Raw genomic sequence first — 25,191 nt, forward strand, 5'->3', positions numbered from 1 at the left:
TGTTTTCTAGACTAATTAAAATATTATTGTGCTTTTGCATGGCACCTCATTTTTTTGCTCAACTTAAGTTAGTTTGAAAAGGGCTCTTGTTTTTTTGGGCTAATGAGACTTGAGTTGAAGAATTCTCACCATTGCTGGATAACCACATTGACTTAATTACCCGATCTTCACCATTTCTTTTGGCATTATGATTCACTTAATTACCCGATCTTCACCATTTCTTTTGGCATTATGATTCCTTCTTCGCTAGCATAGTATTGGTCTCATTTTCTTCGTCGGCATTATTTTCATCAATCACTTTACCTCTGATACAAACTGCATCCATCTAAAAAGGATTTAAAAGAAAAAAAGAATCGAGTATTGTGATTCTGAAAACAATATTTTCACCGTGAACAACTGAAATTGATGTTAAACATATCACTTTCTTGTAATCAAAATCAAGAAATTGAGCAATGAATCTTTCTTGCTTCAACACTAGGAGCTCACTTGTATTGAATTTGTAAACCGAAAAAATATTTCATATTTGTATACTTAACAGACTTCAAAATCTCAATATTACCCAAAACTTACAGTATACTAGATGTTAATTATTTGATTGAACAATATTCATCGTGCATTAAAAAGTTGCACTTCAATTACTTATGAATTATTTCTTGCTTGATTCTTATCACTTTCGATTTGATCCTTCAAATAAACTAGAAAGATGCCACTTTCTACTGCCCATCTCTTAGTGCAACTTGTGGTCAAAATTCCATGTCAGAAATTTTAGGCAACAGGAACCATTATGCTAGCAGCACCTTAGATGTTTTATTAACCTTTTTGCCCTTCCTCTTTCCAAATAACGAGACGGGTCATATTATACTTTCGCAAGCACTTTCTCTATAGGCCTTCGCTACAATAACCTCGAGTTTATTGATTAAAGTTAAATTTTAATCCGAATGAAATATTTAGAAAAATCAAGAAATTGACTGCTATCAATGTTATAATTGGCCCTCAGCTATGATATTTGTTACGATTATCCGTTTAATTGAACCGGGTATTTAGATTTCTTATGTCGAGATCTTTGCAATCGAATAAAGATATGGAAACTTAGAACACACATATATAGCCAAAGAGAAAAGAGAGGGAGAAAACGGTGGTTGAGGGACAAAAGAAGTTGTCCAGCTAATATCCTGAAATCTATCACTAGTAACATATCGCAATGGCTTACTTATTGTAGGCACTATGCAAAAAAAAAAAATGCGACCATAGTTATTTTCAATCTCCACTATAAAATGAACGTGTAGATTTTTCTCTGAGACTTAACATCACGACAGAGAAGATAGCCAAAAATACATCAATGGTAGAATATTTAGTATCCCGGGAACATTGGAGGTGGCGGGGAGGAGTATTGAGATCCAAATGTTGGTGGCAGGATGATGTCGTCGTAGCTCGGTGGTGGGGGAGATTGGGCTGCCGGAGGAGGTGGAGAGAAGACCGGAGGCGGTGGCGAGCTGACCGGCGGAGGCGGGGAGTGCACTGGTGGTGGGGGGGAGAAGACCGGTGGTGGCGGGGAATGGACAGGTGGTGGAGGAGAGTGGACTGGTGGTGGTGGGGAGTGGACTGGTGGGGGAGGAGAGGGGACGGGTGGCGGTGGCGGTGGGGAATGAACCGGTGGGGGAGGAGAATGTACAGGTGGTGGTGGGGAATGGACAGGGGGTGGAGGGGAGTAGACGGGGGGTGGTGGAGAGTGGACTGGTGGTGGCGGCGGCGGCGGTGAGTAGACAGGGGGCGGAGGAGAGTGGACGGGCGGTGGTGGGGGGGAGAACACCGGTGGTGGAGGAGGAGAGTGGACGGGTGGTGGTGGGGAGTGGACGGGCGGTGGTGGAGAGTGCACGGGTGGAGGCGGGGAAGGAGACGGTGATGGAGGCGGTGGAGAGTGGACCGGCGGAGGTGGCGAAGGAGTCGGTGAGGGAGGCGGTGGGGAGTGGACCGGTGGTGGCGGTGGTGGAGAGTAGACTGGTGGCGGTGGGGGTGGAGATTGGACCGGCGGAGGCGGAGGCGAGTAGGCCGGTGGAGGTGGAGAATATGCACGGCCTCCAGACTTGGGAGGAGAAGGTCCATGACCCGGCTCAGGTGTAGGTTTTGATGATGGGGCTGGTTGGGGAGCCGCTCTCGGTGGCCTAACACGAGGGATTGATCCATTATCTGTAGGTGATGGAGCGGAAGCCGGAGGTTGCTTGGGTTGGCTAGGCACCGAAGACTTGGGCGGAGAAGCGAAAGAGCCCGAAGGTGACTTCGGCGTCGGGGATGATGAAGGTGGGGGGGTTTGTGATTTCGGCGTCGAAGGTGTAGGAGCCGAAGGCGTAGGTGTTGTTGGTGTTTGTTTAGGAGGTGATGGTGATGGTGACTTGGTTTCGGGTGGAGACTGGACAGGAGGCTTCGGGGCCGGGGGACGCGTTCTGCTGCCCGGGGACGACGATGACGGGGACGAGGATCCGCCTCTGCACTTGTCCTTGCTGCAATCGACGGGCTTGCTCACGACTGGGAAGCATGTCTTCGGCAGCTTCTGTCTCGGCCTGTTGGGCAAACAATTGCTGCCGTCGTCCAATGCCACCTCCGCGTGCGAAGAAGGAACACAGGCCTCGTCCTCCTTGGTGAAGTAGTTGTCCGAGAATGTGAAGTTCAGGAGAGTTGGCAACTTGCAAATCTTCTCGGACACCAAGCCTGTCAGCTTGTTGTGGGCAACCTCCAAAACCTCAACGGTGTCCAAGCTCGAAAAGCTCTCCGGCAAGGTACCGACAAATGAATTGTGACTGGCGTCGAATAGCGTCATTTTGTCGAGCAACCCAATCTCTTCAGGGAAGCAACCGCCTAACTCATTCTTCAAGAAGACGATCTCATTCAAGTTGGTCATGTTGCCGATGGTACGAGGGATGCAACCGGTGAACTTGTTGTGGCCAAATGTCACCGCTGATGCCGGGAATTTGCCTATCGTGTCCGGGATGGTCGAGGTGAATCTGTTGTTGTTCAGGAACAATGCGTCCAAGTCCTTCAAGAAAAGCTCCGGAGGCAATTTCCCTTCGAAGTCATTGAACCTGAGATCGAGATACTTGACACCAGGCCACGAGAGAACGACCTCTGGGAACAGACCGACGAAGCGGTTGTTACTCACGTCGAATTCGTGCATCAATTGGAGCTTGGAGAAGCTCTTCGGGATGATCCCACAGAAGCGGTTCGAGTTAAGGTGGAAGAGGGCGCTGTCCGTCAACAAGCCCAACTCCGCGGGGAGGTACCCGGCGATGTCGGCGTGGTTCAGATCAACGCCGGCGACGACGCTCAACGAAGGGTCATCGAGTGCCGGGGCGCAAAACACTCCATTGTAGGCGCACACGTGAGGGCCGACCCAGTTCCCAGTCGTATTGAAAGGGTCCGAGTACATGGCCTTCTTCCAAGCCTGGAGGGCGATATAGGCCCTCCGAAGCCTCTGGTTCGCGAAAGTCACCTTGATGTCGACCTCGTACTCGAAGTCCTGGGGGAGATCATCATTCTCCTTGAGCGACAAGAGCTGTCGGCGGGCAATGTAGGACGCCTCGGCATCGGAGAGGGCGAGGGAGAGGGTGGAGAGGGAGGAGAGGAGGAGGGAGAGGAGGAGGAAGCAGCCCGAGGCCATCATGTTGACACGGGTACCCATTGGAAACCACCTTGGTCAGGCCCAAGGCTGCTTATAGGAGGTGGGGTGGGGATATGGACAGGGTGTTATATGGAGGAAGGGGAAGGGGAGGGGATTGACAGTGCGTTGAGAGGCTGTACAAGGGACTCTCAACTTGTACCTTCCTGAAAACTTGGATGCACCTCTCATTCTCGTGACAAATATAGGGTGGAGGTTATAAATTCCCAAAACTCAAAACGACCTCTTTGACAGAGAGAGTTTGTTTTTGTTTCTGGTCAGTATCATCCTGTGGGCGAAATCGTTTGCCATTTTTGACGAATGCCCTTTTCACCTCCAGATCATATAAGAAGAGAATGGGAGGATGCCATGTTTTACTCTCTACCGCCACCATAGGCTCAAATGACTTCTCCGTCTGATGCATTGTACCTTCTGAAGTTCTCTTGAAGAAGAACTCATCATGGGCTTAGGAGATGATACTGAGAATCACTATTCACTATCCAAGCATGTAGATGTACAAGTAGCCTGCTAAGATCATTGAAACATTGATCAAGGGAATGTGAGCAGGAGAAATTGATTAATAAGGTTTTGGTACAAAAATTTAACTAATTTAGGTGATGATTGAAATCCTCACTGATTTTCTTTTCAGACGCATACAGATGGTGCAACATGGCTTGCAATTTATCAAACCAATAACAATAATAATCGGGTTATTAGTGAAAATAATAAACCGCGCGAAAAATCTCTAGAGTTAGATCAGACGATAGACCGTGGAGACTAGCAAGTGAAATTAAAAGCATGCAAATATAACTTTTAATCTTTTATTCTTATGCATTCAACCTTCACATATTGGTCATGATCAGCCTATTTGTTGTACATCTTGCAAGTTCCATTTCTCTTTCATACTTTCTTTCTATGTCAAATCTCAAGCAACACAAAGCATACCGATTGGGCAACACTTTCATCCTTTGAGCTGGTTCTGTATGGATGTGAGCCTGTAAGTTTGTGTCTACCTATTTCATTTGGTAAGCAACGGCCTCTCTTTTCTGAATTTTTACACTTCTGGCAGCAAAACACTCACTACCACCAGAGTAGATGCGAAATTCGTGTCGAATCAGGTTACTTCAACATAGATCATACCGCAGTGAAATAAGTTGAATCAGATAGTTTACAATGCTGCATCTTCCCAACAGATCTCCTGAATTGGAGAATTGCAGCCGGAAGAGTTATTTTCCGGCCGCGACAAGCCAACCTGGTAGATGTTGGGAGAGACGATGCCAATGCACAACTCTTATATGATCCATATTTACACAGACGGCAGCCTCAATCACCATCACCTTCCCAGCTACCACCCCACCACTATTTACCTAGAACAAAACTCCTCACTCTTATCAGCAACACATTCCATATATCCACACTAACCGGAAACTTTAGCTCAAACTTGCACAAAATCATTTTTTAAAAAGGATTCGCTGCTCTAATCGGTTTCGTGGTCTGGGGCAGGCGAATACCAAGCAGGAAATCTGCCCTTGCTCCTGAGCAATCTCGTGTAGGGCGAATCGGGCATTCTCCCCATCTCTTCTTCCTCCAATTCTTCCAGCGACTTCGGCAATCCATCCGGTATGGGACAGTGCTTCTCCATTCCTTTCTCAGAGCTCGATGGCTTCGCCCCAGCAACTCCGTCCTTCTTAGCCTTATGGATTTCTGCTATACCGTGGAGGCACCCGATCAAGGATTTCACACCCCCTGCTTGAATGATTAGCTTCTCAACTTCTTCTTTAGGCGACTCCTTCTGCAGCCATACCAGTAATATCAGTAAACCATAGTCTGCAACAAAGCTATTGAAACTGAAATTTCTCGCTTCAAAGTAAATCAAGCGAAGCTTAAGCACTCCGACAATTCAATTTCTTTCCAATTTCGGAAACAAATTCCAGGGAGACCTTATTTAGAAACATTTGGTACTATTCTAGACAGTACTGGGAAAGCAAACATAGTTTTTTAATCAGAATTATGCGAAAGAAATTAACTGGGAAATTTTCCAGGCGTTTGTTTTCACTCCAAAGATAAGATTGACCTTCAAACTAACACCAATAAACATATCAGAGTATTGAAGACTCCTCTCTCTTTGGTTTCTTCTACCTGAAGTGAAGACCAATCTGGGCCTTTCCAATGAGTTTGAACGGGAAAACGAATAAGATCTTACCCCTTTCCTCTATTTTTCTTGTCTACCAAACAAGAACAGTACGTTACCATCAAAATCAAAGCAAGAGCAAGCGAGCTAATCCGCAGACTTACCTCGAGGTCCTTCAGTTCGAAGTAAGCTCTCCAACAGCTGTACGACCTGTCTCCTTCGAGCGTCGAACAATAATCTAAAAACAACAAGCACCCAATCAAGAACACCTCAAACGCTACAAATCCCATCCTTTCGAAAGATCCGAAACAGGAAGAAACGAACACACACACACACACACACACACACACAAACAACCGATTCTTGGAACTCGTAAAGGCACCAATAAAATAACAATAAAAATAAAAATAAAAAACCGGTCCTCACCAGCAAGTTCGTTCTCGCACTTTTGGATTAAGGGGGGCTCTCTGAGGCCGCGCTCGAGCCTGCTCCTGCTGAAAGGCTCGAGCTTCGGTATGTACGCGTTGCTCCTGGAGGACGAGGACGAGGAGGAGGAGGAGGAGCAGCGCACCGTCGGAGCGAGCCGCGACGGCGCCCCGGCGCCCGCGAGCATAGGGGACGAGCAAGAACGGATCGACACGGACTTCATCTCTCTCGCGCGACGAACCAAGAAAAGACGGCAGAGGACGTGAGATTTTTTTTTGCTCGAGCCTGTGACGAGACGTTATGGCGGTGGCGCTCCGGATTGGAGAGAAACCACGGGAGGAAGGTACTGTTAAATACGATAATACACCACCGGGGCCTACTACGAGCAGCGGGGAGCTGTGGATAAGGATCGGATATTTTATTCCGGTAGTATTGGTTCCTTTATTATATGTAGAGTTCAGCGACGGTGGGGAGAGAGGGTGCCGATGGGGACGAGCGAATCCCGGCCGTTGATTGGGAGGTGGCAACTGATCCGACGTGCACGGCGGAATGATTGGGGGTGGGGGGGGGGGGGGAGGGGGGGACCCACGGGTTTGTCTGCACCTTTCTTGCTTTTTTGGGCTGGGGTCCAAAACCTGTGGGGGAGAGGGGGGGGCCCGCGCGCGCGCGCACACACTCTCCTCTCTCTATCAAAACGCGGCGCGGTTTTGCGCGATGAATCGCCAGCGCTGAGATATTTGCAGCGCACGCCATTTTGCGTTCCGTGGGATCAGAAGTCTCCTTTTTTTAAAATGATAATGATACAAATAATCTTTAAATTTTTATTTAATATGTAATTTGATTTTTAAAATTTTAATTTATTTAATATAATTTCTGAACTTTAGCCTAATACTTAATGTGATCTCTAAATTTTTAATTTATTTAATGTGATCCCTGAACTTTTAATAATTGTTCAATTTAGTCCCTGAATTATATGAAAATGTTCAATGTAGTCACTGAACTTGAATTAATGGAAGGATTATATTGAACATTTTAATATAATTCAATGACTGAATTGAACATGTATCAAAAGTTCTGAAATGACATTGAATAAATTGAACAATTAGGAACTACATTGCATATTGGGTTATAGTTCATGGACTACATTGAACAAATTAAAAGTTCAGGGACCAAATTGCACATTAGGCCAAAGTTCGGGGACTGTTTGTGTCATTTTCCCCATTTTAAATAAAGGAAATATTATAGATGAATAAGGGTACAGATGAGATTCGTTTATTTTATAACAATAAAATCGTTTTTTTCTTTCTTGCCATTTTCGAATTTATTGAAGTACTTTGTAAGTGGGATTTTTTTTTTGTATATCATAATTCCTTTCAATGTGATCTTTTAACTTGGCTAAGTGTTTTCTTTTCTTTTGCAATTTCTTTAACTGCGAAGAGTGGAAAACTAACCCAAATAGTATGTATTATACAGGTGAAAATTGGTCATAAGTCTCCGTTTCTTTCTAGGAAAATATGATAAAATCGAACAATATTTTCCAAGAAATTAATTTTGTGGTAAAAGAGTAACATTTTTCTATGATTGACGAAAATTCAAAATCGAGTTGGAAACTGTGTTGTGAGTTGATTTCCGCCGTTTGGAATATAAAGCTAATAGGAATGAATTATTCTTACTGTAGCACTTTGTTTCATTGCTTGATTTTTATGCTTCGTTTGATAGTGATGTGTTGGATTGATGCATCTCCGATTCACACGAGTAAACTATCTTAACAAGATAATGTAATTTTAAGTAAACCTTTTTTCCATCCGGTGGATGAGATATCCTCCGTATTTTTTTTTTTTGGAAAATGACTTCCACATTTTAAGTTATGAAGTTGTTTTCGTTAGCTTTAAACTTGTATCGTATAGGCCGAAATCATTTTCCTTTGACCGATTTATTTTCCTACACCAAACACTGGTAAATAGAAAAAAGTCGTTTCCAATAAAATATTTTATTTTAAACAAACGGAACCTTACTCTCATTTATTATCTTCACATAGATCAAAACATAGAACAATTTATTTTATACACCTAATGAAGAACCCGAATTTAACCAACTCTCTCTCTCCTACCTTTTCCCTGACCCATGAGAGCTATATTTTTATGCATAAAAATTAAATTTTAGCATGCTTTATCCAAAATTTAGCAATATTCGTCAAAATTGATTCGGCATAACAGTTTATAGGTTGAAAGAATATTGATTTTGCATCAAAAGTTTAATTTAATAATTTAAAATAAAGGATAAGTTAGAATCGCTTTTTAAACTATGAAAATCAGAAAATTTTCTATGGAAATGGTGGATTATTTCAATTTCGTTTTCGACACAAACAAATTCTGATACTCGTGAAACAAGAACATGCAAACATTGATCTTGAATAAAAAGGAGCTCTCTTTTATCTCATTTTTCAAGAACACACACAACCCTTTCTTTCAAACGAAACCAAGGACAAGTTGATCGTTCGTTCATGCAAGAGTCATCCTCTGCAATACAAAGATCACCAACTCTTTGTCATTGAATTTTGCAAGGCTTGGGACCAGACGTTCGAATCCGAATGCGAACATTACAGCATTCTGTTTTGAAATCCATGATTCGGGTCGTGATGAGTACAAACATACCTGCGAAAGCAACGTTCAGGCTGTTAGAACTCGCAGTCTGCCTCTGCGGCAGCCTCCTCGTGTTTCCTTTCCAGCCGGCACAGCATGTTAGAGCAACAGGGGACAGAGCCACGCTGTTGAGGACCTTTTGCCTTATTTGGAAACTTCTCCACCAACTTTGATTCTCACAAGCAAGGACGAAGACAATCTTGAGTCCAACTTATATGAGTTTCGCCACGAGGCGGGTCTCCTCCATTGTTGCAGTGGGAAAGCTCTGAACTGAGAAGGGAGCTCGCTGAAGAACAAAAAAGGGTCGAGGAAGAGCAACGATGAGTCGGGTTCAGGACGAGAGAGCCTGCTTCTGCAAGTTCCTCCTCCAAAAGGAACCCATGCAGCACCTTGTCATCTTCACTCCTCTGTATTCTCAGACATGTTTTTTTCCTAAGTCTCGTTGTTTCATTTTTTGTTCTATCGGCAGGTACTTGTGAAAAAGCCCTGTAGTTTATTTCTGAGTTTGTTTCGAAGAACTAGTGTCGCTTTCTATCTTTTTGCTGTGTCAAGCATGGTCTAGTTTTTCTATGTTACTGCAGCTAAGAGAGCACAAGGATTGAACTTGCTCGAATCACAGTAACTTCTTTTAGTGCCATCTCGAATGATAGCTGTTTTTATCCCCTCTTTTTTTTTTTTTTTACACTTTTTGCCGGCAAGAGGCATATAGTTGGGTCCCAATACCTCAAAGCCAGATTCTTTCTGATTTTCTTGGCTAGAATAAAGGAATAAAGATTTGTCCTGGCGTGGGACAAATTCATGTTTGTTTGCAGATAAAAATGCAAGAGAAAACAGAGACTGTTTCCTTGCCTTGTGCATATGATTTACAGGACTCCTGAAAGTGAAAGCAATGTTATGTTAATGCCAGAGGGAGTTGTCACGCTAATCGCCCCTCCCCACCCTTTTCAACTTATAAGAAAATAGAAAAAAAACATGCTGCTTTTGTTTCACATGCCAGTGTCTTGTTCTAATACTTCCAAAGTTTGGTTCTGTGGATTGAGTAGATATGTTGGTCACTGCTAGTTTGTAGGGTTATACATTTTACTGATGCCGGTTGAATTTAATAAGTTAAGCGTGAAGATGATATATATTTCCTCCAGCCTCTTAGAGTCAGAAGAAATTATTCTGTCATGCATTTATCTCAAAATTAACTGCTTAGCATGTTATTTTCGGTATCATCACCTAATGCCGATCAAAAGCAATGCTGCATGTAATTAGCGCATCGAATTCACATTCAAGTACATTCAGTGAGATGCATGCATTTGATTATTCACTGAGTCAAAGCTGTAGTGGTTGCTTTCAGTCTCTCTTGTGTCGCTTGATTCATGAATTTACTCAATCCTTTTGTTATTCGCACTTCTTCAATTCCCATGTTTAAAACGGTATGGTAGGCAGGGTATTTCATGTTTAATTGTTTGTTTAATGATCACTCGGCTACTACAGCCTGTATCTTGCACTCTGAAATCCACTAACCACAACATTTGCTCGATTATAATGCAGAAAATCCTGCCAAAGTTTTCAAGGCTATATTCTGAGAAACTTCCCGATAGAGTGATCTTAAAGGGTCCATCTGGCGAAAATTGGAATGCCAAATTACGCAAGGACATCACTGGCATGTATCTACAGGATGGATGGCGAAAGTTTCACATAGACAACTCCCTTGGAAACAAGGAGTTCTTGCTATTCAAGTACGATGGGAAGAGAAGCTTTGAAGTGCAAATTTACGATCCGACTGGATTGGAGAGAGTTGATATTCCTGTTACAAAAAGCAAAGAAACAAACCTTCATAGTGAGAAAAGACCAAGAGGCAGACCCAGAAAGTGTCCTGTTGGCACCCAAAATCCCCCTCAGTCAACATATCCCACCTCTCAGGCTAAAGCACTTGGTCCTTTTCTTTGGCAGACTTACATAGGTGCAGGTGCAGATAATTACATGTCCTGAATTTACTAAAACGAATTATTTTTTCCTACCATATATATCATGGCGCAAAAGCAGCGATTTACATTTACATTGGACAGGCCAGCATAATCCAGAAGTCGAGCCAAACAAGCTTGGGAAAATCAAAGAGGAGGAAGAAGAAATGGACCTTCCTGTTGTTAGAATGAGTTCACAGCCCCGCAAACACAAACAGAAGAACAAGCAAAGGCGAGTCAAAGCTGGAAAACCCGCTGCAGGTTTCCCGGTCTCCAAATCGATATTCAAATGCCATTCTGTAGAGAAAAATGCTTCTCAATCGGAGGTAAATGCAAGGCTGAGAGCAGTAGAAGAGATGTTCACTTCAAGTTCCCCTACTTCATAACTTACATGAAAATATACGGTGTTAAGATGGTGAGACTAATGGTTAGTATTTACTTTATATCCAACACTCTTATCTCATAACTTGTGTCATTGTTAGTCCCTTCCTTTTCTCCAACATTGAGTGTGTGGCACATACAAATGCAGTATATTCCGGGGGCGTTTGCTCAAGTGCATATTCCATGGGAAATGGTGAACGTTGTCCTGCGAAATCAGGAAGGGAAAACTTGGGAAGTGGTCTGCATGAAAAATAGGGACCGGCATCATTTTTCTGCAGGGTGGTCGGCCTTTGTCCGCGACAACAAGCTGGGGCCTGGAGATGTATGCGTGTTCGAGCTTCTCCCGAACAAAGATTTCCTGGTTACAATATTTCGTTCACCAGAAACTTCGACCGCACGAATGAAGATGCAGTTATCCACAGTACATACTCTCTAGACTATGGTAGCATACTGGATTACATTTTGATATTATGACTCCGCTCGAGAGTAATTACTAGTCAGTATTATCGAATAGTGTTTAATAGGGATGATGGATTCTTCATGATGTGATGCTTGAGCGGGGCCCGAGCTTTCAGATCTTTTAATTACTCTTGTTATGGTTTTTGAGCTGGTGATAATCTGAACTCAAACTGAGATTTATGATTCCAACTAGTTTTTATTTGATATGCTTGATTTGGCATTTGGTGTTTGGAGTCATTATCATTTCTGAGCTACCATTTAGAGAGGGAGGGGGGTGTGATTTCTTCGTGATATGATGCTCGACTAGGACTCAGCCTTCAATATTCAGCTTGAAGTTCCTCTCCTGTCGTGAAAGTCTATCTCGGGCCACATCTTCACGGATGTAGTCAAGTTTCCTACTAGATGAATTGCGGACAAGTGGTTCCTCTTATGAACAGGCTCACTGAAATATAGTGAAAGTCTGTTTCATCGTCCTGCAACAGCCGATGCTAGAGCAATTACAGATTACTTTTGCTGAACCGGTGTTTGAAGCTGAGATATAGAAGATCTCTAATCTTATGTAGATAGACCTCAACTGTTCGCATCTTTAGTTACCTAGATATTATGGTTCTTAACCTTGCTGATAGAAGAGTCGCGGTAGTTGAGTCTGAAAAATGGAGAAGGTTAACATGAATACATGATAGTTGCAAAAACGTTTCATGCCAAGTCAGAGGTTCATTTGTTGCTATGATTCCTGTTAACCAATTTGACGCTGCATTGGATAAGATCATCTTTCCCGGATGATGTTGTACGGCGGCCCAACTTCTCCAGATAATTTTCTGTCAAGTGGCTGTATGCACGTGATCAGGAGCTGGGAGGAGGATTTATTAGTCCTAGAGTCCCCCAATCGTCCTCGGAATTCTATCTGGAAGGCAGAAGATGTTGTAGTAATGGAGAGTTGCTGCTGAAATTCTTCCCTAATGCAGAAGATGTAGCTCAATCCTTATGCAAACTGGGCTTGAACTAATGCTTTTGTTGGTTTATATTTCATTTTTTGATTCAATTCACTTCCCTGTTCTTCTGGGTCTTTTGTTGCTAAGAGAACCCATTTAGTCCCTGTACTTTGGTCTTTAGATGAATGAATACAAGTTCATTTCCCATCCAAAACCAAAGTCAGAGCCAACCCAAAAGGTTATACCGATCTTCAAAGGACCCTTTCAGTCTTTCCACATCTGGACTCGTGGGTTCTTGTCCTTTCAGTCATTTGATTCTGTTTCTTTTATGTACCAAGGCTGATAAACTGCATATCAGAGAAAACGCTGGAAACATTTCATCTCAAGGTGAGGGCCCTTTCACGACCAAAAAAAAAAAAAAAAAAGGTGAGGGCACTTTTGGTTGAAGCACTTTCAGATTTTCCCTTTCTTGGGAAATCGAAGAACGAAAAACAATTTTCGAATCTCGATTCATGTGTTATCCTGGAAATGTGCTTATAGAAGGTTAAAAGCGGAACCTTTTTCCATTGCGAAAAACAGAACCCAGCGAGAGAGGCCAAAAAAAAGGAATAGCGGAAAATCCTCAAAGAAAAATTAAGGTAAAACGACACAAATGTTTTGATAAACTTCAACTCAATATACAATATGGTCAATGAAATTTTAATTTGTTCAATGTGGTACCTGAATTTTAGCCAAATGTGCAATGTGATTCCTGAATTTTTAATTTGTTTAATGTATTCCCTAAACTTTTGGTATATGTTTACTTTAGTTCTTAGATTATATGACAATATTTAGTGTTGTCCCTGATATTAAATTAATTGAAGGACTATATTGAACATTTACATATAATTCAGAGACTACATTGAATATGTACCAAGAATGTAAGGACCACATTGAACAAATTAAAAGTTCACGGACCACATTAAATATTAAGCTAAAAATCAGGGATCATATTGAATAAATTTAAAATTTATGGACCACATTGAATATCGATCCATAGTTTACGGACCATTTATGTTTATTATCCCAAAAATAAATAATGACTTTTGTTGGAGTTTTTTTATCCTTTGTTATTACTTATAGTTGAATGACGATGGAGAAGGTGTGGAGTGATGAGTGAATCCCGGCCGTTGAGAAGCGGAGGGCCAGCGTCGGGCGATGGGAGGTGGGAATCTGATCCGACGTGTACGGCGGGTAAGCCGATGCTAGGAAGTTCGTGCGATCAGGGCCGTTGGTTTCGACGACTCTTGTACTTCGTTGGAGCAGGAGGAGGAGGGGCGAAACTGGAAAGGTCAGGTGGGGACCACAGGGCCTTTTATGCGCCTTCCACTTTTTTGCGCGGGTCAAACTCGCGGCGGGGCCCACTCGCTCTAATCTAAACGGGGCGCCGTTTCGGGGAAAAGAATCGCCAGTGGGCATACCGCGTTTCGCTTTCTGTTTTTTTATAGAAATCTTTTTTTAGATGAAGGAAATATCAGATGAATAGGGGTACCGATGAGATTCATTTATTCTGAAAATGATAAAACAATTTTTTTAATCTTTTTAAACTTTATTAAAGTACTTTTTTTTTTATGAAACAAACTTTATTAAAGTACTTTAAAAGTGGATTTTTTGTATATCATATTACCTTTGAACGTTACTTTAACATCTCTAAGTGGTTTTTTTCTTGGCAATATTCTTTAATTGCTAAAAGTGGAAAAGTGACCCAAATAGCATATATTAGGGAACCCATCTACTATATAGACGACCATTGGCCGCTCCATTTGTTTCAAAGAAAATATGATGAAACGAAAAATCTTTTATAATAAGTCATTTTCTAGAAAAATGTTAATTATTTTTGCATGATTGGCGCATATTAAAAAATGAGTTAGGAAATTGATTTCCGCTGTTTGGAATATAAAACTTGTAAGAATGAACGATCCCTTTTGGAGCATTTCGTCACATTGCTTGATTTCTATGCCTTGTTTGATAGTTGTGTCACATAACTTTACGTGTTGGATTGATGTGTCTCCAATCCACAAGAATAACTATTTTAGCAAGATCTCCGTAGGCCTAATTCCCTAAAAAACTCCCAACTTTAGGTTAAATCCCAAATCTGCCCCGAACATTTTTTTGTCTCAGAAAAAACCCCAAACTTTAGGTCAAGTTCCAAATCTGCCCCGAACTTTTTTGTCTCAGAAAAAACCCTAAACTTTAGGTCAAATCCCAAATCTGCCCCGAACTTTTTTTTGTCTTGAAAAAAACCCCAAACTTTAGGTTCAGTTCAAAATCTGCCCCAAATTTTGTTTTATGTAAAAAAAATCACCAAAATTCAATTTATTTTCAAAAATATACCCGGATGATCCAGTTCTAACTTGACGTGGCATTTCCACATCGATAATAAATGATTTTATTTGGTTTTATTTTGGAGAATTTCAGCAATTTTTATTTGGTTTGATTTGTTGTCGAAGTGAAAATGCGACGTCGGTCTGTTCCTATCGCCCCATTACTTTGCTGATGTTGATTTGTTATGAAGTGGAAGTGTCACGTCAAGTTGGGAGGGGATCGCGGGGGTATATTTTTGAAAATAAATTGAAATTTGCTGATTTTTTTTACATAAAACAAAATTCGGGTTAGATTTGGGATTGAATTTAAAGTTTGAGGTATTTTCCGAGACAAAAAAAAGGTCGGGGCAGATTTGGGACTGGACCTAAAGTTTGGGGTTTTTTCGAGACAAAAAAAAGTTTGGGACAGATTTGGGAATGGACCTAAAGTTTAGGGTTTTTTCTTAGACAAAAAAAAGTTCGGGGCAGATTTGGAATTTGACCTAAAGTTCGGGGTTTTTTAGGGAATTCACCCGATCTCCGTATATTTAAGTAATCCTTTTTTCATTCAGTGGATGAAATATCCTCCGTTTTTGTATTTGTTGGAAAATGGCTTCCACTTTTCAAGTTATGAAGTTGTTTTCCTTAGCTTTAAACTAGGATTGTCTAATTGATTGATATCATTTTCCTTCGCACTAGTTTATTTTCCTACACCAAAACTGGTAAATGGAAAAAAAGTTGTCTTTCTTTAAAAGGTTTTTCTCTAAACAAACGAAACCTTAGTCTCACCCAGGACCTAATGAAATATCCCTCTTCCCTGACCCATTAGAGAATTATTTTTATGCATAAAAATTAAATTTCAGTAACCTTCATCTAAAATTTAGTAATGCTCGTCAAAATTTATTCTGGCGTATCAGGTTATGGGGTAAAAGATTATTGATTTGGCATCACAGTTTTACTTAATAATTCAAAGTAAAGGATAGGATGAATCGTTTTCTAACTATGATAATCAGAAAATTATTAAATTGGAATGATGGATTACTTCAATTTTGTTTTCGAAGCAAACAAATTCCGATACTCATGAAACGTGAATATCCAAACGCTGATCTTGAATAAAAAGGAGACCTCTTTCTTCTTCTTCTTGTTCCATTTTCCAAGAACACACGACCCTCTTCTTGTAAACGAAATTCAAGTACAAGTTGAACGTTAATTCATATACAAGAGTCATCCTCTGCAATACACAGATCACCAACTTTTTGTCATTGAATTCGGTAAGCTTGGGACCAGACGTTTGTATCTGAATGCGAACATCATAGCATTGGGTTTTGGAAATCGATGATTCGTGTCTCGGGATGAGTGCATACCTGGGAAAGCAAACGTTGTTAGCTGTTGGAACTCGTAGTCAGCCTCTGCCACAGCATTTCCTCTCCACCCAGCAGAGCAAAAGTTTCGAGCAGCAGATGAACAGAGCCATGCTGTTGGGGACCACCCCAGTCTGCCTTATTTGGAAACTCCCCCATTTGGCTAATTTGGAAATTTCTGAACCACTTTTGATTCTCACAAGCAATGGAAGAAACGAGTCTTGAATCCAACTTTATATGACGACTGGCGACGAGGGGGGGTCTCCTCCATTATTGCTGTGTAAACGGAGAGAGCTTGCTGAGGAAGAAAAAAAAGGGTCGGGGAAGAGCAACGATGAGTCGGGTTCGGGACGAGAGAGACAGCTTCTGCAAGTTGATCCTCCGAAAGGAACCCACGCAGCACCTGGTCATCTTCACTCCCTTTGTTTCCTCAAGACATTTTCTTTCCCTAGTGTCATGTTTCATTTTCTTTCCCTGGTGAAAAAGCCGTGAACTTGTCTTCTAAGTTAGTTTCGAAGAGCTAGTCTCGTTCTTTATCTGATTGCTGTGTCAAGCATGGTCTAGTTTTTCTATTTTATTTGCAGCTAGGATTAAACTGGCTTGAATCACAGTGACTTCTTTTAGTGCCAGTTCGAATGATAGTTGTTTTTATCCTTTTTTTTTAACGTTTTGCTGGCAAGAGGAATATAGTTGGGTCCCAAGACCTTAAACCCAGATTGTTTCTGATTTTTTTGGCTAGAATAAAGGAATGAAGATTTGGCCTGGTGCAGGACAAATTCATGTTTGTTTGCAGATAAAAATGCAAGAGAAAACAGAGCGACTGTTTCCTTGCCTTGTGCATAGGATTGCGTTAGTTACAGGACTCCTAAAAGCCATGTTTTGTGAATGCCAGAGGGGGTTGCCATGCTAATCGCCCCTGCCCACCCTTTTTAACTTATAAGAAAAAAAAAACAGGCTACTTTTGTTTCACAGTATCTTGTTCTAAGTTGGTTCTGTGATTGTGTGGATAAGTGTGAAGATGTTATAAATTTCCTCCAGCGCTCTAGAGCCCAGACGAAATTATTCTATCATGCATTTATCTCAAAATTAACCGCTTAGTGTGTTATTTTTCGGTTTTATCACCTAATGCCGATCAAAAGCGAGGCTGCATATAATTAGCGCACAGAATTCACATTTAAGTACGTTCCGTGAGATGCGTGCATTTGAGTATTCACCGAGCCATTGCTGTAATGGTTGCTTTCAGTCTCCTTTGTGTGGCCAGATTAGTCAGTTTTGCTCAATCTTTTGTTTTTGGTACTTCATCCATCGCCAAGTTTATCGTAGGAAGAACTGATTCCATGTTCAATGGATCTGCATCTGAATTTGTCGATCGATAAAATGTATGTTAACCTGCAACTCCCAAGTCTAATTGAAATTAAAAAATTTGCTACTTCGTACTCTAGAATCTGCTAACCACCATGTTTACTTTGATATATTGCAGAGAATTCCGCCAGAGTTTTCAAGGCTCTATCGTCATGAACTTCCTGATACAGTGATCTTGAAGGGCCCATCAGGCAACGAATGGCCTGCCAAATTATGTCAGGAAATTGATTATGTGTACATAGAGGATGATGGATGGCGGAATTTTCACAGAGACAACGCTCTAGGAAACAGTGAGTTCTTGATTTTCCAGTACGATGGGAAGAATTGCTTCGAAGTTCAGGTTTTTGATCCAACTGGAGTGGAGAGACTCAATGTTGCTGGTGCTAAAAGCATGCGAATTAACAATCCTAAGCATCCTGTTGGCTCCCAAAATCTCCCTCTGTTAAAATCTCCCAACTCTCAGGGTAATGCGCTTTCTTACCTTTGGCAGAATTAGATAAGTCAAGACAACACGTTGCCTGTAATGAATTAACTACGCAAGTTATCTCTCCTAGAATGTTCCATGCTTCCTCTAATTTTTTTATACTAAGGCATAACAATGAAAGAAAAAGTATGTGAAGCTATCGTTTACATTGGGCAGGCAAGCATAATCCTGAACTTGAGCAAAACAAGCTGGAGAAAATCCAAGTGGAGGAAAGCCTAAGTAAGTCAAAAGAAGAAGAAATGGACCTGCCTGATGTTAGAACGAGTTCAGAGCCCAGCAAGCACAAATGCAAAAACAAGCAAAGGCAGGTCAAAGCTGGAAAACTTGCTCCACATTTCCCGGTTTGCAAATCGAGATTCTTGCGTCACTCTTTAGAGAAGAATGCTTCTAGTTCCAAGGAAACTGCAAGGCTGGGAGCAGTAAAAGAGACTTTTACTTCGAACTTCCCCTTCTTCATGAGTTATATGAGAAGGTCCACCGTGGAGAAAGCGAAACTGCTGGTTAGTATTCACTTTCTCTCAAAGACTCTATCTTAGAACTTGGCCATTGTTTCCGTTCCCTTTTCTCTGATTTTGAGTGTGCGGCGTGAACCAATGCAGCCTGTTCCGTCAAAGTTTGCTAAACATTTTCCTGCGGCAATGGGAAAACATTGCCTTACGGAATGCGGAAGGTAAAACTTGGGAAGTTGCCTTGCATTACAACGCAAAGAGTTATTACTTTTCTCGAGGGTGGCCAGCCTTTCTTTATGACAATGAGCTGAAGATTGGAGATGTGTGCATCTTCGAGGTTCTCAACATGAAGGAAGTCCGAGTCCACATTTACCGCTCGCCGGGAACTTCGGCCATATGAAAGAAGATGTGGCCAGTAACATTACCAGATTACTATATTCACCTGTGGTCTGTCTACAATAGTAGCTTGTGATAGTCCTCAATGTGGTAGTAGTTTTCTTAATATTGGTTGGTAACTGAGTGTTAGTTGCTTTTACTATTGACTGTTGAGTTTGTAACTTTCCTAACAAATCAAGTAATGGTCACGAACCATAGAAAGACCGGTCTTGCTGTTGCGCTGCTAACTGGAATCATTGTACTTATGATGATGAACAAGCAGTTGTCTTGTTGGCAGATGCCAAAACTATGTTAGATTGTCTGGAATGTCATAGGCTCACAAGGAGAATGTTTTCTTTATGACCTGATGCTCATTATGCCTTCATCATTGTGATTCATAGTTTCTCTCTTACGATGTAGTTTTTGAGCTGGTGATGACCTGAACTTTAATTTGCGTTTGTGATTCCGGCAAGTTCTGATCTCCTTCGGTTTCTAGAGGCATTGGCAGTTTTGAAGTAGCATCTCAAAGAAAGAATGATTTGTTGATGATCCAATGCTTGACTATGACTCAGGGTTCTGTATTTAGTCTTAACATTCCTCTGGCTCACAGTTTTTCGGCTACCAACAGACAGCGGCCCAGGAAAGTCTATCTCCAGCTATGTCGTCACCAGATGTAGTTAAGTTTCTGGCTAAACGAATGCATGGATAAGTTCTACCCGACGATGATGGATTTTGTGATGCATGGCTTAGGCTCAAAGTTTATAGATTGCAACTAATTTTTCATTCCAAGTCCTGCGTAACTTCTTTTCCTCTGATGATTCAAATCTCATAGCCTTTTCACAAACATGCATAAATTATTTCGGGTGATTGGTCAAACAGAAAATATGCTGTTGATCCCTTTCGATAACGCAGTCACTCGAAGACCTGAAAATCTTATGCAGCCCTGTGAAAAATCTATTTGATGTAACAGTGCAATAAGCAACACCATGTCAATAAATTTGAGGGAGTTATACAAATGAAAATAAACTCTTGTTGTAATTTCCAAGCACATTGTTCAAGAGCAAAAGAACAGCATAAGGACTTCTATGAATGCCACTTCTTTATGGATTTAGTAAACTGATGCTAATAAAAATGTAATTGGACGTTAAAAATGTCGTCCTTTCTCGTTTCGTTTTTTTAACTTAAAACTCATTTGCTCAATAGTATGAAAATGTCTCTGCTCAGTCCGTATATAAAGATATGGTCTTCTTCTCCTGATTCTCATGAGTTGTGCATGTGTTTTTTTTTTTTCCTTTTGCTTTTTTTTTTGAAGCCCTGTAGTGTTCTTAAGAGACAAGAACAGTTCAACTCTGCATGTTGGCACTCGTACTGGCAGTCTCTGCCTCCGGTCCTCTGCCTCCAGAGAAGAAGAGCTCCAGTTGGCGGAGCAATGTTGGTTGGCCCCTGTTTTTTGCCTGATTTTGAAAAGTTCTCATCCTTTTTGCTTTTGCCAAGCCATGATACCCTCCTCCACGTCTCTTATAACAAGGGAGTGCTCAGTTGATGGCGGTGTGAAACTCCCAAGAAGCAGCTGCTTGAAGAAGAATGGAGGGAGGCGCAAAAAAAAAAAGAAGAAGAATGGAGGGTCTCGGAGAAGAACATGAATTGGACTCAACAACCAAGATGAAGATGAAGATGAACTGCTTCTTCAAGTTGACCCTGCAGAAAGAACCCATGCAAGAACTGGTAAGATATTCGAGCCTCTGTTTTCTCGACACAAAATATCCCTGTCTCCTCTTCCATTTCGTCTTCTATTGTGCAGTCACTGAGAAAAGAGTAAACCTGTCCTTCAAATTACATCTTCTGATGTCTCTTTGAAGAGCTAGGGGCGCTTTATCTTCTTGTCGAGTGCATGGAACGATTACAATGACTAAAAAGCAGAAGGCTTGAACTGGCTCAAATCGAAGTAGTGGTGCCATTTTGAATGAACAAAGTCTATTAGCGGTAGATTCTTTTGGGTTTTTCCTCCAAATGGAGAAGTAAAAGATGTGGCTTTACACTTCCTTACCCTGTCTGACCTTGTGAAGGAGAGATAACGCCCAATGCTCGTTTGCAGATGATAAATCTAGGGAAAGAAAAGAAAGACTGTTGCATTGTGAGGTTTCTTAAGTAATGCACAAGAGCGCATCAGTTGCTGGGAAATTGAAAAAAATAAAACGAAAGGTGAAAGTATCACACCCGACTGCTCATGTGTCAAACAATTCAATTTCACTTGCTTCAAAAGTTTGGTTGTGTACACTAGAGCATGTATGTTAGGCTAAATGACTGCTATATGAGTTATGTGATGAAGGAGGAGAATGATTCATACTTTCTCAAGCTCTCCAGAGTCCGGATGAAAGATCCTGTTTCTTTTCATGCATGTTCTGGCTTATCATATTGTGTTTAAGTTTCATTGCCTACCATGGCTTGAAGAACAGGCTCATATAATTAGTATATGGAGTTCTTATTTAAGTATATTCTACTACAGTGAGAATCCATGTGTTTTGGTGTTAGTTAAATTGAAGTTGTGATGTGTTGATGCCAGTCTCTTTTGTGTGGCTTGATTAATCAATTCTTTCAATCCTTTTGTTTTCGGTACTTCTTCGATTCCTAAGTTTGAAACGGTATGATAGGCAGGGTTGATGCGAGTGTAGTTTGATCTGCATCAGTATTACTACATATATCCTATTGTTGACTTCACCTTTAAGTAGCGAATCCAATTTGTATTTCATGTTTTCTTGTTCGATTAATGATCACTCAGCTACTAGAGCCTGTATCTTGCACTCTGGAATCCACTAAACACAATATTTAATTGAGTATAATGCAGAAAATCCCGCCAAAGTTTGGGAGGCTTTTTTCAGAAGAACTTCCCCATACAGTGATCTTAAAGGGCCCGTCTGGCGAAAATTGGAATGCCAAATTACGCAAGGACGTCACTGGCGTGTATATACATGATGGATGGCAAGAGTTTCACATAGACAACTCCCTTGGAAACAAGGAGTTCTTGCTATTCGAATACGATGGGAAGAGAAGCTTTGAAGTACGTATTTACGATCCGACTGGATTGGAGAGAATCAATGTTCCTCTTACAAAAAGAAAAGAAACAAACCTTCATAGTGGGAAAAGACCAAGAGGCAGACCCAGAAAGTGTCCTGTTGGCTCCCGAAATCTCCCTCAGTCAACATATCCCAATTCTCAGGGTAATGCACTCTGTCCTTTTCTTTGGCAGACTTAAGTTCAGATTATACCTTCTACATGTCCTGATTTACTTAACATATAATCTTTTCCTACGATATCAGTGTTGGTGTTTTCTTGATATTCTGGATACTAACGCATATGCATGTAGAAAACCTGTCCAAAAGGATAGACTTACATTTACATGACATTGGACAGACAAGCAAAATGTGGAAGTCGAGCTTAACAAGCTTGAGAAGATCAAAGAGGAGGAAGAAGAAATGGATCTTTGTGCTGTTAGAATGAGTCCAGAGCCCCACAAGCACAAACAGAAGAACAAGCTTGGAAAACTCGCCGCAGGTTTACCAGTATCCAAATCAAGATTTAGGTGCCATTCTATTGAGAAGAAGGCTTCTAGCTCTGAGGTAAATGTAAGGCTGAGAGGAGTAGAGGAGATGTTTACTTCTATGTTCCCCTACTTCATGACTTATATGAAATTGTTCAGCCTTAAGAGGGCGAAAATGCTGGTTAGTGTTCACTTTCTTTTCAACTCCCTGTTTCATAACCTTTGTCATTGTTGTCCCCTTCCTTTTCTCCAATACTGAGTGTCTTCCACAAATAAATGCAGTATATTCCCAGGGCGTTTGCTCAAGTGCATTTCCCAGGGGAAAGGGCGGACATTGTCCTGCGAAATTTGGAAGGGAACACTTGGAATGTCGTCTGCGTGATAAATAGGAACCGGCATTACTTTTCTAAAGGGTGGCCGGCCTTTATCCAAGACAACAAGCTAGGGACCGGAGATGTTTGCGTGTTCGAGCTTCTCTTCAACATGGAATTCCAAGTCACCATATTTCATTCGCCGGAAACTTTGATTGCATGAAAGAAGATGCGGCCAGGGAGATTAGATTATGGTAGTATACTTGAATTATGTCTCACTATTGTGACTCCGCTCAGAGAGAAATCACTCATTAGTATTATTGAACAATATTTTATAGGGAAGATGTTTCTTCATGATATGATGCTTGGTTAGGCCTCGAGCTTTCAGATTTATAATTACTCTCCTTATGGTTTTTGAGCTGCTGATAATCTGAACTTAGATTTATAATTCTAACTAGTTTTTGATTTGATATGCTTGATTTGACATTCGTTGTTTCGAGTCATTACCATTTTTGAACCAGCATTTAGAGAGAGAGACAGAGAGAGAGAGAGGGCATGATCTTTCAATATGGGACTCCGCCTTCAATGTCAGCTTCGAAGTTCCTCTCCTGTCATGAAAGTCTATCTCGGGCCACATCTTCATGGAGGTAGTTAAGTTTCAAACTAGATGAATGTGTGGATAGGCAGCTCTCATTATGGAAATATAGTGAAATCTGCTTCATTGTCCTGCAACGGCCGACGCTAGTGTGATTACAGATTAGCATTACTGAGCTGGTGTCTGAAGTTGAGAGATAAAACATGTCTAATCTGATGTCGATAGATCTTAACTCTTTGGATCTTTGGTTACCTAGTTATTATGGTTCTTAGAAATAGAACAGTCGGGCAGTCGAGAAGGTTAACGTGATTGTCGCAAAAATGTTCCACAGCGAGTCAGAGCTCTGATTGCCCAACTTCTCCAAATAGTCTGTCAATTCAGTGTAATCACTTGATCAGGAGCTGGGAGGAGGATTTAGTTTTAGAGTCCCCTAATCGTCTATGGAATTAGAAAGCAGAAGATGTAGTAGTAATGGCGGAGAGTTGCTTCCGAACTTCTTCCCTAATGCAGAAGATTTAGCTCAATCCTCATGCAAACTGGGCTTGAACTAATGCTTTTGTTGGTTTATATTTCATTTTTTGATTCAGTTCACTTCCCTGTTCTTCTGGGTCTGTTGTTGCTAAGAGAACCCATTTAGTCCATGTACTTTGGTCTTTAGATGAATGGATACCAATTCATTTCCCATCCAAAACAAAAGTCAGAGCCAGGAAGGTTATACTGATCTTCAAAGGACCCTTTCAGTCTTCACATATGGACTCGTGGGTTGGCCTGTGATCGTGTGTTGTTTTTGCCCTTTCAGTCGTTTGATATATTCTTTTTTTAACAGAGACTGATAAAACATGTGAGAGAAAACATTGGTAAACATTTCATCTCAAGTATGGGCCCTTTTGGTTGAAGCATTTTCAGATTCCCCTTCTTGTGAAATTGTAGAGGAAGTCCTATGGGAACCGTATTCAAGCTTCCTTAAAAAAGCAAGGTGTTCAACCCCTGACAGAGCCATATAAACTTTTGTCTGCATCGGTTGGTCATCCAGGCTAAGTCAAGGAAAAATTGCCCGGTTCATATATCAATGGTCGAGAGACATTGGCTGATCCGTTTCAATTAGAATGCACAAATGCATGCCAGATTCCGATATCTTCTTGCTTGTCTTAGCAATCACAAAAAATAATAGAAACTATTTGCAAGAGCTCATTACTATGCCTTTGACCTTAATAATTTCCTAGCAAAAATATATCGCGGCTTCGACGAATTAGAGGGTGAGCAGAGCACTTCACACTATACCCTTTTACAAGCATTGTGAACGAGAATTCCTTGTTTTGTCAGGGTGATGCTTATGTTTGTGTTCCTGTACAGGAGTCAGCTGAATGTCTCTATCCTTCTAAGACACTTCCCGTAACCAAGATTTTGACAAAACCTTTATGTACAGCGGGACTAATTTTTTGCTAGTAAAAGTGGATGGCAATGCTCTGCTTGTCGACTGTGATCGGTTGGCGCTCGATGCCCTCGGGGAGTACTGCATTTCGTACCATGTTACGTCGGTACGCTCCACGGACCAAACTCCGCGGCGATATTCTGGTCAAGAAAACTTGGGTTGTGGATATCCGAGCAACGACATCGTGCATAGAATGGCTGTTAGACATGTCTAGTTTCCTCCATCGCGAGACGCATGCTGTGACGAACCGGTGATGTATTGCCAAGACGATTAAATGGCCGGCAGCGCTTGATCCCGTGTTCTCGGATGCTGCTGCGAGGAGAATGAACAATAGTCCTCTAGTTTATATGGATCGTGACCATTCCGAGCG

At 41.5% G+C, this 25,191-nt stretch overlaps 5 protein-coding genes across 5 annotated transcripts; 3 read left to right on the top strand and 2 right to left on the bottom strand.

Annotated features, from left to right (window-relative positions):
* Window positions 1–1,231: 1,231 nt before the first annotated feature.
* Window positions 1,232–4,628, bottom strand: LOC115672528 (pollen-specific leucine-rich repeat extensin-like protein 3). Its single transcript, XM_030594336.2, has one exon. The coding sequence runs from the start codon at window positions 3,671–3,673 to the stop codon at window positions 1,352–1,354; it is 2,322 nt and encodes a 773-aa protein (XP_030450196.1). The 5' UTR covers window positions 3,674–4,628; the 3' UTR covers window positions 1,232–1,351.
* Window positions 4,629–4,768: 140 nt separating this feature from the next.
* LOC115672789 (CCG-binding protein 1) lies at window positions 4,769–6,526 on the bottom strand. The gene is made up of 3 exons (XM_030594735.2): window positions 6,207–6,526; window positions 5,945–6,018; window positions 4,769–5,441 (listed from the first exon to the last, which is right to left on the bottom strand). Exons 1-3 carry the CDS (start codon window positions 6,427–6,429, stop codon window positions 5,127–5,129), a joined length of 612 nt encoding a protein of 203 aa, XP_030450595.1. The 5' UTR covers window positions 6,430–6,526; the 3' UTR covers window positions 4,769–5,126.
* Window positions 6,527–10,381: 3,855 nt separating this feature from the next.
* LOC115672787 (B3 domain-containing protein Os01g0723500-like) lies at window positions 10,382–11,617 on the top strand. Its single transcript, XM_056304995.1, has 3 exons — window positions 10,382–10,805; window positions 10,906–11,126; window positions 11,330–11,617. Exons 1-3 carry the CDS (start codon window positions 10,382–10,384, stop codon window positions 11,615–11,617), a joined length of 933 nt encoding a protein of 310 aa, XP_056160970.1.
* Window positions 11,618–16,028: 4,411 nt separating this feature from the next.
* Window positions 16,029–19,358, top strand: LOC115672788 (B3 domain-containing protein At2g35310-like). The gene is made up of 4 exons (XM_030594734.2): window positions 16,029–16,681; window positions 17,756–18,101; window positions 18,278–18,621; window positions 18,721–19,358. Exons 1-4 carry the CDS (start codon window positions 16,610–16,612, stop codon window positions 18,793–18,795), a joined length of 837 nt encoding a protein of 278 aa, XP_030450594.1. The 5' UTR covers window positions 16,029–16,609; the 3' UTR covers window positions 18,796–19,358.
* Window positions 19,359–20,553: 1,195 nt separating this feature from the next.
* LOC115672790 (B3 domain-containing protein Os01g0723500-like) lies at window positions 20,554–23,223 on the top strand. The gene is made up of 4 exons (XM_056304901.1): window positions 20,554–20,670; window positions 21,791–22,163; window positions 22,357–22,664; window positions 22,766–23,223. Exons 1-4 carry the CDS (start codon window positions 20,563–20,565, stop codon window positions 23,015–23,017), a joined length of 1,041 nt encoding a protein of 346 aa, XP_056160876.1. The 5' UTR covers window positions 20,554–20,562; the 3' UTR covers window positions 23,018–23,223.
* The last annotated feature ends 1,968 nt before the right edge of the window (window positions 23,224–25,191 follow it).

The sequence above is a fragment of the Syzygium oleosum genome, unplaced genomic scaffold (genome assembly GCF_021117445.2).
Source record: "Syzygium oleosum isolate NSW1041296 unplaced genomic scaffold, Sole_v2.1 Sole_v2.33, whole genome shotgun sequence".
Taxonomy (NCBI): domain Eukaryota; kingdom Viridiplantae; phylum Streptophyta; class Magnoliopsida; order Myrtales; family Myrtaceae; genus Syzygium; species Syzygium oleosum.

Bases quoted from the DNA above. Each gene is read 5' to 3' on its own strand.
- LOC115672528 (XM_030594336.2), bottom strand. From the start codon at position 3,673: ATGGGTACCCGTGTCAACATGATGGCCTCGGGCTGCTTCCTCCTCCTC.
- LOC115672789 (XM_030594735.2), bottom strand. From the start codon at position 6,429: ATGAAGTCCGTGTCGATCCGTTCTTGCTCGTCCCCTATGCTCGCGGGC. The intron at 6,019-6,206 runs GTGAGGACCGGT...TGTTGTTTTTAG, and splicing joins GTGCGAGAACGAACTTGCTG to ATTATTGTTCGACGCTCGAA. The intron at 5,442-5,944 runs GTAAGTCTGCGG...GTATGGCTGCAG, and splicing joins TCGAACTGAAGGACCTCGAG to AAGGAGTCGCCTAAAGAAGA.
- LOC115672787 (XM_056304995.1), top strand. From the start codon at position 10,382: ATGCAGAAAATCCTGCCAAAGTTTTCAAGGCTATATTCTGAGAAACTT. The intron at 10,806-10,905 runs GTGCAGATAATT...TACATTGGACAG, and splicing joins GCAGACTTACATAGGTGCAG to GCCAGCATAATCCAGAAGTC. The intron at 11,127-11,329 runs GTAAATGCAAGG...ATACAAATGCAG, and splicing joins AAAATGCTTCTCAATCGGAG to TATATTCCGGGGGCGTTTGC.
- LOC115672788 (XM_030594734.2), top strand. From the start codon at position 16,610: ATGAGTCGGGTTCGGGACGAGAGAGACAGCTTCTGCAAGTTGATCCTC. The intron at 18,102-18,277 runs GTAATGCGCTTT...TACATTGGGCAG, and splicing joins AAAATCTCCCAACTCTCAGG to GCAAGCATAATCCTGAACTT. The intron at 18,622-18,720 runs GTTAGTATTCAC...GAACCAATGCAG, and splicing joins TGGAGAAAGCGAAACTGCTG to CCTGTTCCGTCAAAGTTTGC.
- LOC115672790 (XM_056304901.1), top strand. From the start codon at position 20,563: ATGGAGGGTCTCGGAGAAGAACATGAATTGGACTCAACAACCAAGATG. The intron at 20,671-21,790 runs GTAAGATATTCG...AGTATAATGCAG, and splicing joins AAGAACCCATGCAAGAACTG to AAAATCCCGCCAAAGTTTGG. The intron at 22,665-22,765 runs GTTAGTGTTCAC...AAATAAATGCAG, and splicing joins TTAAGAGGGCGAAAATGCTG to TATATTCCCAGGGCGTTTGC.